The 12,688-nt window shown below is 45.8% G+C and overlaps 2 protein-coding genes across 4 annotated transcripts in view; one reads left to right on the top strand and one right to left on the bottom strand.

Moving 5' to 3' along the window:
- The window catches only part of sacs2 (sacsin molecular chaperone 2), a 93,883-nt gene that overhangs the window by 73,307 nt on the left and 7,888 nt on the right, over window positions 1–12,688 (bottom strand). The window contains exons 2-3 of one of the 3 annotated variants that reach the window (XM_087978170.1): window positions 6,861–6,970; window positions 5,889–5,951 (exon numbers count right to left, since the gene is read on the bottom strand). The exons of 1 other annotated variant lie outside the window; for it this stretch is intronic. The gene's annotated coding sequence lies outside the window, so the exon portion shown is untranslated. The remainder of the gene's footprint in view (window positions 1–5,888; window positions 5,952–6,860; window positions 6,971–12,688) is intronic. One more of the 3 variants, XM_087978172.1, reaches the window with a different exon arrangement.
- Window positions 6,302–12,688, top strand: part of LOC122542074 (branched chain amino acid transaminase 2) — a 67,609-nt gene continuing 61,222 nt past the window's right edge. The window contains exon 1 of the mRNA XM_043679394.2: window positions 6,302–6,490. Coding sequence (XP_043535329.1) covers window positions 6,449–6,490 — 42 coding nt within the window. The 5' untranslated portion in view covers window positions 6,302–6,448. The remainder of the gene's footprint in view (window positions 6,491–12,688) is intronic.

The following is a 12,688-nucleotide window of genomic DNA, read 5'->3' as shown; positions in this document are numbered from 1 at the left end:
CCTCGCAACCCATTTCAAATTTCTGGAGCTTGAGAGTCCACAGAGTGTCACGCATCTGACAACATGAAAACAAATAAGGTTATCTCTGAAATCATTTTATAATAATTAATATTAAAATACTCGCAATCTGCAACGGAGGAAATCGTTTTGGACATGTAACTTTGCCAGGACTGGAAATAAACACAAATGATTGGAAAGAAACATGTTCCGTACCAGAAACAATTCGCGGAGTTGACAAACTATCAATAGGAATATGCTGATAAACTAAATATATCCAGAGCCCCTGAGGCAGCAATAATCCTACCAGAGGGGAAAGATTTCTGAGTATGACAATAACCTTGAGAATTTTGAAACACTTTGGATGAAATCAAGAATGGGGTAAAATATTAATATATTAAAAGTTGTTCATTTGTATAATGATATTAATGACATTTCTAGTATTCGTTGAAAGATTAAAATAAATAATTGAAAGCAGAATTTGCATATTGTTAGTTTCCAGTCAAACAGTATGCAGTCCCATCAGGTTTCACAAGTGGGTTAGAGTTAATGAACATATTGCGCATTGCACAGTCAGTTACCTCCCATTACATCTCCACCCCCCACTGCAAAGCCAATCGGCTGCTTCCCTGCATCTCCACCCTCCCCACCCCCACTGCAAAGCCAATCGGCTGCTTCTCTGCATCTTCCCCACCCCACCCCCACTGCAAAGCCAATCGGCTGCTTCACTGCATCTCCACCCCCCCATTACAAAGCCAATCACGGCTGCCTCCCTACTTCACCGCTACCCTCCCCCACCAGCACTGCAAAGCCATTCGGTAGCCTCCTTGTATCTCCATCCCCGTTACAAACTCAGTTTGTTGTCCTGTTTTTGCATCTGTACGGTTCTATGTGGCCGACTTTTGTACACCAAGTAAAGAGAAACGCAGCCAGATTGGAAGACCTCAATAGGTCTGGCAGTATCTGTGGAGACTAAGTAGGGCTAACGTTCCAGACCAGTGACCCTTTTTCAGAACTGATAGCAAGGAAATGTATTTATTTAGAGAACGGGTAGAAGGGATTGTTGAAAGGAGTGAGCTGATAGGTTAGGGTTTGTGGTTTTGGAGCCCAAAAAATATCAAATGGCTTGTTGGTAGTAAGTCAGAAAGAGAAACTACATAGATGATAAGTAGGGGCTGTGAGTACTCATAGAATCCCTACAGTGTGGGAACAGGACGCTTGGCCCAACAACTCCATACTGACCCTTCAAAGAGTAATCCCCCAGACCCATTTCCCTACAATTCTACATTTACCCCTAATAATGCACCTAACTTACACATCCCTGAACACTAGCATGGCCAACTCACCTAACCTACACATTTTGGAGTGGGGGAGGAAACCCACACAGACAGCTGGAATCAAACCTGGATCCCTGGTGCTGTAAGGCCACAAGTGCTCACCACTGAGCCACTATGCCAAGTAGTTGAGAAGCATGACAGCACATGAAATGTGGGGATAGGTTAAATACATGGAAGATTGGGCTCATGCTCTAAAATTGTTAAACTTGTCACCAAGCAAAAGAGGAAGCTTGCAATAAGCCTCGCTGGAGAACTGCAGCAGGCCTGAGTCAGACATGTTGGTATGGAAACATGGTGGTATGTTGAAATGGCAAGCAACTGGAAACTCAGGATCATTTTATGGATGGAGTGTAGGTGTTCCACAGAGTGGTTACTCCAATGTAGAGACTGCATTGCAAGTGGTGAATACAGTAAACTAGACAGCAATACAGGACATTGGTTAGGCCACTTTTGGAGTACTGGGTGCAATTCTGGTCTCCCTGCTATAGGAAGGGATGTTATGAAACTTGAAAGGGTTCAGAAAAGAGTTGCAAGGATGTTGCCTGGGTTGGAGGGTTTGAGCTATAGGGAGAGGTTAATAGAGTGGGGCTATTTTCACTGGAGCATCGAAGGCTGAGGGATGACCTTATAGAGATGTATAAAATCATGAGGGGCATGGGTAGGATAAAAAGACAAATTCTTTTCACTGGGGTGGGGGAGACCAAAACTTGAGCGCATAGGTTTAAGGTGAGAGGGGAAAGATTTAAAAAGGATCCAAGAGCAATGTTTTCATGTAGACAATGGTGTGTGCATGGAATGAACTGCCAGAGGAACTGGTGGAGGCTGGTACAATTACAACATTTAAAAGTATCTGGATGGGTATCTGAATAGGAAGGGTTACAGGAATATGGGCCAAATGTTGGCAAATGGGACTAGATTTATCTAGGATATCTGGCCAGCATGGAAGAGTTGGACTGAAGGATGCTGTACATCTCTATGATTCTAAGTGTAAGTAAATCACTGATTCACTGATCTGGGGCCTTAGATAGTGAGGAGGGAGGGGTAATTGCAATCTGCAATAGCACAGGAAGGTACATCAAATATTGCAATCACAGCTCTCCATCAATACTGACCCTTTGACAGAATAGCATTCCCTTAGTACTGACTCTCTGGCAATACAGCAATCCAACAAGACAATGATTACAGTATCATAAGTTTAGGTTGGCTATGGGGGAAAAAATCCAGAGTAAAAATAATTAATTGGGGATAGTATTCTGCTACCTAGGTACTTTTTTCTGCAAAAGCTCTGTTTGGTTGTGCTCTCCCTGGTTGATTTAAGAATATAATACGACCACTAGGTTATTTGGAACCTGAAAGTTACTTTGCCATTCAGAAAGATCATGACTGACCTAATTGTGGCCTTAACTTCACTTTCCTGCTCGAATTCTATATTCCTTGATTCCTTTAATGACCAAATATCTGTTGATTTTATTCTTGATTATACTTAACATCTAAGCATTCACAGCTCTATAGGGTAGAAAGTTCAGAAGATCGATAACCCTAAACCTAAACAGTTGGTGCTTTATTCTAAGTGTAAGATTAATTCATCTTTCTACACTTTCCAGCCAGAGAAACTGTCTCTAAGATCTACTTGGAGGAGAAAGTGAGGGCTGCAGATGCTGGAGATCAGAGCTGAAAATGTGTTGCTGGAAAAGTGCAGCAGGTCAGGCAGCATCCAAGGAACAGGAGAATCGATGTTTCGGGCATAAGCCCTTCTTCAGGAATGAGGAAAGTGTGTCCAGCAGGCTAAGATAAAAGGTAGGGAGGAGGGACTTGGGGGAGGGGCATTGGAAATGCGATAGGTGGAGGGAGGTCAAGGTGAGGGTGATAGGCCGGAGTGGGGTGGGGGCGGAGAGGTCAGGAAGATGATTGCAGGTTAGGAAGGCGGTGCTGAGTTCGAGGGATTTGACTGAGACAAGGTGGGGGGAGGGGAAATGAGGAAACTGGAGAAATCTGAGTTCATCCCTTGTGGTTGGAGGGTTCCCAGGCAGAAGATGAGGCGCTCTTCCTCCAACTGTTGTGTTGCCATGATCTGGCGATGGAGGAGTCCAAGGAACTGCATGTCCTTGGTGGAGTGGGAGGGGGAGTTAAAGTGTTGGGCTACGGGGTGGTTGGGTTGGTTGGTCCGGGTGTCCCAGAGGTGTTCTCTGAAACGTTCTGCAAGTAGGCGGCCTGTCTCCCCAAGATAGAGTAGGCCACATCGGGTGCAGCGGGTGCAAAAGATGATGTGTGTGGAGGTGCAGGTGTATTTGTGGCGGATATGGAAGTGTCCCTTGGGGCCTTGGAGGGAAGTAAGGGGGGAGGTGTGGGTGCAAGTTTTGCATTTCTTGCGGTTGCAGGGGAATGTGCCGGGAGTGGAGGTTGGGTTGGTGGGGGGTTTGGACCTGACGAGGGAGTCACGGAGGGAGTGGTCTTTTCAGAACGCTGATAGGGGAGGGGAGGGAAATATATCCCTGGTGGTGGGGTCCGTTTGGAGGTGGCGGAAATGACGGCGGATGATGCGTTGTACATGGAGGTTGGTGGGGTGGTAGGTGAGGACCAGTGGGGTTCTGTCCTGGTGGCGGTTGGAGGGGCGGGGCTCAAGGGCGGAGGAGCGGGAAGTGGAAGAGATGCGGTGGAGGGCATCGTCGACTACGTCTGGCGGGAAATTGCGGTCCTTGAAGAAGGAGGCCATCTGGGTTGTACGGTTTTGGAACTGGTCCTCCTGGGAGCAGATGCGGCGGAGATGAAGGAATTGGGAATATGGGATGGCGTTTTTACAGGGGGCAGGGTGGGAGGAGGTGTAGTCTAGGTAGCTGTGGGAGTCGGTCGGTTTATAGTAAATGTCTGTGTCGATTCGGTCACCCGAGATAGAAATGGAAAGGTCTAGGAAGGGGAGGGAGGAGTCTGAGACGGTCCAGGTAAATTTGAGGTCAGGGTAGAAGGTGTTGGTAAAGTGGATGAACTGTTCAACCTCCTCTTGGGAGCACGAGGCAGCGCCAATGCAGTCATCGATGTAGCGGAGGAAAAGGTGGGGGGTGGTGCCAGTGTAGCTGCGGAAGATGGACTGTTCCACATATCCTGCGAAGAGGCAGGCATAGCTGTGGCCCATGCAGGTGCCCATGGCTACTCCTTTGGTTTGGAGGAAGTGGGAGGATTGGAAAGAGAAGTTGTTCAGGGTGAGGACAGTCGAAGGAGGGTGTCAATGGAAGGATACTGGTTGGTACGGCGGGAAAGGAAGAAGCGGAGGGCTTTAAGTCCTTCGTGATGGGGGATGGAGGTGTACAGGGATTGGATGTCCATGGTGAAAATAAGGCGTTGGGGACCGGGGAAGCGAAAATCATGGAGGAGGTGGAGGGCGTGGGTGGTGTCCCGAACGTAGATGGGGAGTTCTTGGACTAAGGGGGACAGGACCGTGTCGAGGTATGCAGAGATGAGTTCGGTGGGGCAGGAGCAGGCTGAGACAATGGGTCGGCCGGGGCAGTCAGGTTTGTGGATTTTGAGCAGGAGGTAGAAGTGGGCGGTGCGGGGTTGTGGGACTATGAGGTTGGAGGCGGTGGATAGGAGATCCCCCGAGGTGATGAGGTTCTGGATGGTCTGGGAGATGATGGTTTGCTGGTGGGAGGTGGGGTCATGGTCAAGGGGGCAGTAGGAGGAGGTGTCCGCGAGCTGGCGTTTAGCCTCAGCAGTGTAAAGGTCAGTGCGCCAAACTACTTTAACTCCCCCTCCCACTCCACCAAGGACATGCAGGTCCTTGGACTCCTCCATCGCCAGACCATGGCAACACGACGGTTGGAGGAAGAGCGCCTCATCTTCTGCCTGGGAACCCTCCAACCACAAGGGATGAACTCAGATTTCTCCAGTTTCCTCATTTCCCCTCCCCCCACCTTGTCTCAGTCTAATCCCTCGAACTCAGCACCGCCCTCCTAACCGGCAATCTTCTTCCTGACCTCTCTGCCCCCACCCCAGTCTGACCTATCACCCTCACCTTGACCTCTTTCCACTTATCACATTTCCAATGCCCCTCCCCCAAGTCCCTCCACCATACCTTTTATCTTAGCCTGCTGGACACACTTTCCTCATTCCTGAAGAAGGGCTTATGCCCGAAACGTCGATTCTCCTGTTCCTTGGATGCTGCCTGACCTGCTGCGCTTTTCCAGCAACACATTTTCAGCTCTAAGATCTACTTGTCAAGAATTTGGTATGTTTCAATGAAATTGCATCTCTTCTGAAACCCAGTACAGTAAATAGAAATATACTTGATCAGTCTGTTGTGTCATGTTATGACGTGGAGTGCTGGTGTTGGTCTGGGATGGACAAAGTTAAAAATCACACAACACCAGGTTATATTCCAACAGGTTTATTTGGAAGTACAAGCTTTTGGAGCGTTGTCCTTCGTCAGGTGGGGCATGATCATAGGACACAGAATTAATAGATTCATCCTTCACCTGTGTTCATCTATTCCCTACCTCACCACTGCCCCTCACCCTCACCCCCAAACCGAAAGAAGGGTTACATCCGAAATGTTGACTTCACCTCTGATGTTGCCTAGCTTCCTGTGTTCTTCCAGCCTCCTGGTTGTCTACCTTTTCATACTGCCTGCAACAACAGATTATTTGGTTACACCAAAAAACTGCAGGTGCTGGAATGCAAGGTAGACAAGCAGGAGGCTAGGAGAACCCAGCAAGCCGGGCAGCATCAGAAGGTTGAGAAGTCAACGTTTCGGGTGTAACCCTTCTTCAGGATACCCACATTGAAGAGGTTCTCTGCCTCCCTCAGTTCTGAAGAAGGGTTACACCCGAAACATTGACTTCCACCTCCGATGCTGCCTGGCTTGCTGGGTTCTTCAACCTCCTGGATGTCTACACAGCAAATTATTTTACAGTTACCACATCATCAAGGCACAGAAGAAAACTATTCGGCTCATTCACCGTGTGTGCCCCGGTTACATTATTGATTTTCATTGCCTTGCAAAGTTGCTCCTGTACCTCCTGCACTATTCAGCCTGTTTGCGGAGGCGGAACCTGTTTAACAGCGCTGTGACGGAGCTGGAGGTAAACTCGAGCCGGTTTAGTATTTTTGTGGGACTCAGTGCAATGGCGGCAGCAACAGCAAGAACCGGAGCGGGTTTGCTGAGGGTGAGTGTGCGCCTCAGGGGATGGGAATCATTGCATCAAGGCCGGAAATGGTTGAATTGCGCCGGGGACTTCCAGATTTTGATTAAAACAGAAGAATGTCTGAATCTGGTTGTGGATATCGAGTCTCCCAAAACACTCACTGTGAGCTACGGCTGTACAGTCAGCAGTCACCTTAGTAATTTCCATAAGTGATCTGTCGGTTCTTCATCTATAAACACAAGTCAGTTTGTGGCAGAATGTTCGACCGCGACTGCATGCAGTGATGAGCTCAAATCTGTGCTACCGTGAGGTTTGAAACTGGAGTTTCTGGATGGTGATGTGGTGGGCTATAGCTTACTCAGGGAGTCAGGCTTGCTGTGTCAAAACACACCTCACATACACATTGTAGAAGGTTTGGATAAAGATGATAGAGAGTTCAGTGGTCTTTCTTTGAAATGTCTGACTGGGAATCTCACCCGCTGTTACATCTGCCATTTGTATCTGTTGGAAGCAATAGCAAATTAATATTCAACTTTTTTGGCAACATGAATGCACTCTCCTTAGTCACAAATGCTGGGTGGGATTTGAACCAGTACTTTCTGCGTCTGAGACACCGATGCTAAATCACAAGAATTTTCTAGTCACTGAATATTGATGCGCAGATACTTCAGCCAATTTCCCTCCTCAGTTTAGAGCACTGAACTGGATGCAGTCTGGGACTTTTGATCAGTGCAGCTCTGTATGGTTTATCGTTGGAATATTCAAATTCGTGCAGAGTATTTGTAGCTAAAGATTTGGGGATCTCAGTAAAAATGAAACTTGGGCTGGTTTGTCAGTGCCACATGGATTGAATCCTTTCATTTTAATTTTATAAAGTTAAAAATCGCACAACACCAGGTTATACTCTGTCTACGCCCCCCCAACAAACCACCCTCCTGTCTTGGCACCCTCCCCTGCCACCGCAGGAATTGCAAAACCTGTGCCACACCTCCTCCCTCACCTCCATCCAAGGCCCCAAAGGAGCCTTCCACATCCATCAAAGTTTCACCTACACATCTACCAATGTCATTTATTGTATCCGTTGCTCCCAATGCGGTTTCCTCTACATTGGGGAGACTGGATGCCTCCTTGCAGAGAGCTTCAGGGAACATCTCTGGGACACCCACACCAATCAACCCAACCGCCCCATGGCCCAACATTTCAACTCCCCCTCCTACTCTGCTGAGGACATGCAGGTCCTGGGCCGCCTCCACCGCCGCTCCCTCACTACCTGATGCCTGGAGGAAGAACGCCTCATCTTCCGCCTTTGAACATTTCAACCCCAGGGCATCAATGTGGACTTCACTAGTTTCCTCATTTCCCCTCCCCCCACCTTACCTCAATTCCAACCTTCCAGCTCAGCACCATCCCCATGACCTGTCCTACCTGCCAATCTCCCTTCCCACATATCTGCTCCACCTTCCCCTCTGACCTATCACCTCCATCCCCACCCCCATTCACCTATCGTACTGTTTGCTATCTTCCCCCACCATCCTCTCAGACCTATAACCTCCATCCCCATCCCCATCCACCTATTGTACTCTTTGCTACCTTCTCCCCAGCCCCACCCCCATTTATCTTTCCACCATGGAGGCTTCCTGCCTGTATTCCTGATGAAGGGCTTTTGCCCGAAATGTTGATTTTCCTGCTCTTTGGATGTTGCCTGACCTGCTGTGCTTTTCCAACACCACTCTGATCTAAACCCCTATACTCTGTCTACCCCAGTCCAACACCAGCGCCACCTCATTATTTATTTTTTATGTAAGTATAGTATGTGTTTCCTCTTTGCACACATTGTGTAATAGATAGTATGGCCAATTTATGCTTGGGTGTGCAGTGTGACACTGGAATATGATAAATAAAATAAATTTTTCAATTTCCTCAGTGTTAAGTGGATCAGGAAATAATATTCAGTAATATTGGAAAAATGGAGAAAGGCACTAAAGATCAGAGGGGTTTGTAACATTGCTCCAATGTTATGAAATGAAAGGTCTTCAATAAAATAAGCACTCTGTATTAGCCTATTTTAGTTTGTGCACGGAGAAAATATTGAACTTCTTTTGAAAAATTGCTAACAGAACGTTTTGTTTCAAATGAGATCAGACAATACAGTTTAAATGTGTCAATAGTTCAACAACATAGTGACAGAGGATATATTGCAAAACAGTTTATGGGTTCACAGAAATAGTTTGTCAGTAAGAGCTGGATAGTGCCTTACATTTATTTAGTTATGTGTCAACAAGAAGGAAAGTAGTCATTCTCAGCATTCAGTCCTTAGCAAGGGCAAGTTCAGAAATAGAAACCTGGTGGAGTCTCTTTCCCAGTAACAAAGGTTTCGGAAACCTCAGCATGGTTACATGGGGAGGTGGTAGTGTAGTGGTCATGTCAATGGATTAGTAGTAGAACACGAGGCTAATGTTCTAAGTTTGAATCCCACCATGGCAGACAGTAAAATTCAAATTCAATAAAAATTTGAAAGGGGAGAAAACTAGCCTCATGGCAACCACTGTCATTTGTTATAGAAACCCATCTGGTTCACTAATATCCTTTAGGGAAGGAAATCTGCCATCCTTCCTTTGTCAGCCTGATGCTGCCTGGTTTGCTGTGTTCTTCCAGCCTCCTGCCTGACTACAATCCTTCCTTTGTCTAGCCTACATGTGACTCCAGATCCACAGCAATGTGGCTGACTGTCAGTTACCCTGTGAACAGTTAGGGGTGAGCAATAAATACTGGCCTAGCCAGTGCTGCTTTATCCTATCAATGCATAAAAAATAAATAATTCAAATGTATTGAGCAACAAGCAGCACCCACAATCACATTGCATATCAAAGGATAAATGGTACAACCTGGCTTTGATTACAAAGGGAATGGTACAGCCTGATCCTGATCCCTGGGTGGGCCAGGTAATCTGAGCCAGTAAATACACATCATGCCTCGCAGTTTTCTTGAGTTAGAGACTATTTTGTTTTCCACTGAAATAGAGATATGTGTTTGGAGTGAAGTGTGGATAGGATTTTAAACTAAATGTGAGGGGAAGAGTTGGGAATTATGGAAAAACTTAAAGGGGGAGGGCTCAGCAGAAGTTCTTAAGGTTTCCAGAACAAGTAATTGGACAGAGTATGGAAAGAGTCAGGAATCTAACTTCAGGAACAGCAATAGGGACAACTGAGGAGGAGGCAGTCACTGTAGCACTGAGGGTATTGATCTTAAATACATGTGGTATATGAGTATGAAACAAGATAAATAAGCTTGTAGCACAAAGTGAAATTGGCATGTTCAATCTTGTGGGTGTTATAGAGACGTGGCTGCAAGAGGATCAGGGCTGGGAACTAAATATCCAAGGATTTAGGGCAGTAAATAAATCAGGAGACAGAACAGGGTATATAAGAAAGGCACAGTTACAATTATGGGGTACTTGAATCTGCAGGTGGACTGGGAAAATCAGGTTGGCTGCAGATCCCAAGAAAAGGAATTTGTGGTGTGTCTGAGATTTTCTTTTGGAGCAGCTTGTGGTAGAGCCCACTAGGGAACAGGTGATGTGTAGTGAGGTGGACCTAATTGGGGAATGTAAGATGATGGAATCTCTAGGAGGCAGTGACCATAATATGATAGAATTCACCCATGCTGAAAATGTGTTGCTGGAAAAGCGCAGCAGATCAGGCAGCATCCAAGGAACAGGAGAATCGACGTTTCGGGCATAAGCCCTTCTTCAGGCCAACACTGCCTGACCTGCTGTGCTTTTCCGGCAACACATTTTCAGCTCTGATCTCCAGCATCTGCAGCCCTCACTTTCTCTCATAGAATTCACCCATGTCAGTTTGAGAGGGAGAAGCTTGAATCTGATGTAATTGTATTACAATTGAATAAAGGTAACTATAGAGACCTGAGGGAGGAGCTGGCCAGAGTTGATTAGTAGGAGAGCCTAGCAGGGAAGACAGTCGAACAGCAACGCAGAAGTTTCTGGGGGTACTTCAGGAGGTACGGCAGAAATTCATCCCGAGGAAGAAGAAAATACTAAGGAGAGGATGAGGCAAACATGGCCGACAAAGGAGCTAATGGACATGATCTATTTGGATTTCTGTAAGGCCTTTGACAAGGTGCTACAAAAAAGGCTGCAAGATGAGAGTACATGGTGTTAGGTACAAGAGACTGGCATGGATAGAGGGTTGCCTGACTGACAGAAGGTGGGGATAAAGGGATCTTTTTCAGAATGGCTGCTGATGACTAGTGGAGTTCCACAGGGGGTCAGTGTTGGACCACAACTATTGATGTTACGTATTAACGATCTGGACAAAGGAACTGAGGGCATTGTTGCTAAGTTTGCAGATAAGATAACTGGAGGGACAGGTAGTGTTGAGGAAACAGGGAGGGTGCAAAAGTACTTGGACATGCTAGAAGAGTGGACAAAGAAGAGGAAGATAGAATACAGTGTGAAAAAGTGTGAGGTTATGCATTTTGGCAGAAAGATTAGAGATGTAGACTATTTTCTAAATGTGGAAAGGTTTCCGAAATCTGAAGCACAAAGGGCCTTGGAAGTTCTGGTTAAGAATTCTCTTAAAGTTAACATGCAGGTTCAGTTATTGATTAGGAAGGGAAATGCAATGTTAATATTCATTTCAAGAAGGTTAGAACACATGAGCGTAGCTGTATTTTTTGACACTATTCAAGGCTCTCGCAGACCACACTTGGAATGTTGTGAGGATCTTTGGGCCTCGCATTTAAGGATGGATGTGCTAGTGTTGGATACGGTCCAGAGGAGGTTTGCAAGAATGATCCCGGGGATGAAGGGCTTGTCATATAAGGAGCAGTTGAGGACTCTGCGTCTGTGCTGGATGGAGTTGAGAAGGATGATGGGGAGTTCTGACTGAAACTTACAGAATACTGAGAAGCCTGAATAGAGTGGATGTGGAGAAGATGTTTCCACTATTTCAATAAATTAGGACCCAAAGGCACAGCCTCAGAATGAAGAAATGACCCATTTTAGAACTGAGATGAGGAAGACTCTTCAATCAGAGCAGTGGTTAATCTGTGTAACCCATTACTGCAGATGACTGTGGAGGCCAAGTCATTGAGTACATTTAGGACAGACAGGTTCTTCATTAGTAAGGGGATCAAGGGTTACAGGGAGAAGGCAGGAGTATGGGGTTGAGAACATATCAGCCATTATCCAATGATGGCACAGACTTGATGGGCTTACTGGCTTAATTCTGCTTCTGTACCTTATTATCTAAACAGGGGAAGAGATCAAAATTTTGGATTACTCCACCAAGGGCTGTCAAACACAGGATCAATATTCTTTTACCCTGATGCACTTTGTATGGTACGATCTGCCTGTATAGCATGTACAACAACACTTTTAACTGTATCTCGGTACGTGACAACAATAAATCAAACAAACAAAAAGATGTCCTTCTGTTCTGTATGCTTCCAGGATGCTCTGGAATCACGAACACAAAGCATTAGCTAAGTTCTTCTAATACTTAATTTGTATTTTTTGAGACCATACTGCATGTCTTTTTTTCAGTTAATATAAAAGCATAATTGATGAACCTTGGAAACATTTTATTTTGGTTCATGGTATTAATGAACAGTCTTACTATCTCTACTCAAATAGTGGTTACACTGTTGTTCGAAGTTGTGTGGTAATCTACAGTTAGCCATAGTCAGTCCATAGCTAATAGCACTTCTACTCCCAAATTAAAATGTGTCAGAAACAAAAACAGAAATTGCTGGAAAAGCTTAGCGGGTCTGGCAGCGTCTGTGGAGGGAAATCAGATAACATATTGGATCAGGTGACCCTTTTTCAGAACACTGAATAAGCATTCAGTGTCGGCAGTTCTTCTGGTTTTATTTAGAAAGTTGTGTGCTTTGTATCCTATTCCAGAGACCACCTTCTGGATGAGATGTTAAACCAAGAAGTTCTTTCGGGTGAATATAAAAGATCTTACTGACTGCTGCAGTAAAGAAAATATGCATTTTGTCAAAGCTTTTTGTCTTGCACCCATCAGGACCCAGTGTTCCCTCTGAATGTTTTTTGGTGTGCAGACCTCTGAGTCTGTGCATGGCAGTGATGTCTGAAACCAGAAGTCAGTGCAATCAGAATGTGGAAAATATTGAAGCAGCTATGCAACTTAGAGGAATGTTGATCAGGCTCTTTTACAAGAATACAAATTCAAGTAG

Source organism: Chiloscyllium plagiosum, unplaced genomic scaffold, assembly GCF_037043375.1.
Source record: "Chiloscyllium plagiosum isolate Xiang-an unplaced genomic scaffold, Cpla_swu_hap1 HiC_scaffold_33, whole genome shotgun sequence".
NCBI lineage: Eukaryota > Metazoa > Chordata > Chondrichthyes > Orectolobiformes > Hemiscylliidae > Chiloscyllium > Chiloscyllium plagiosum.
Note: the sequence above shows the minus strand (reverse complement) of the source record. Positions and strands in the feature narration are given on the sequence as shown.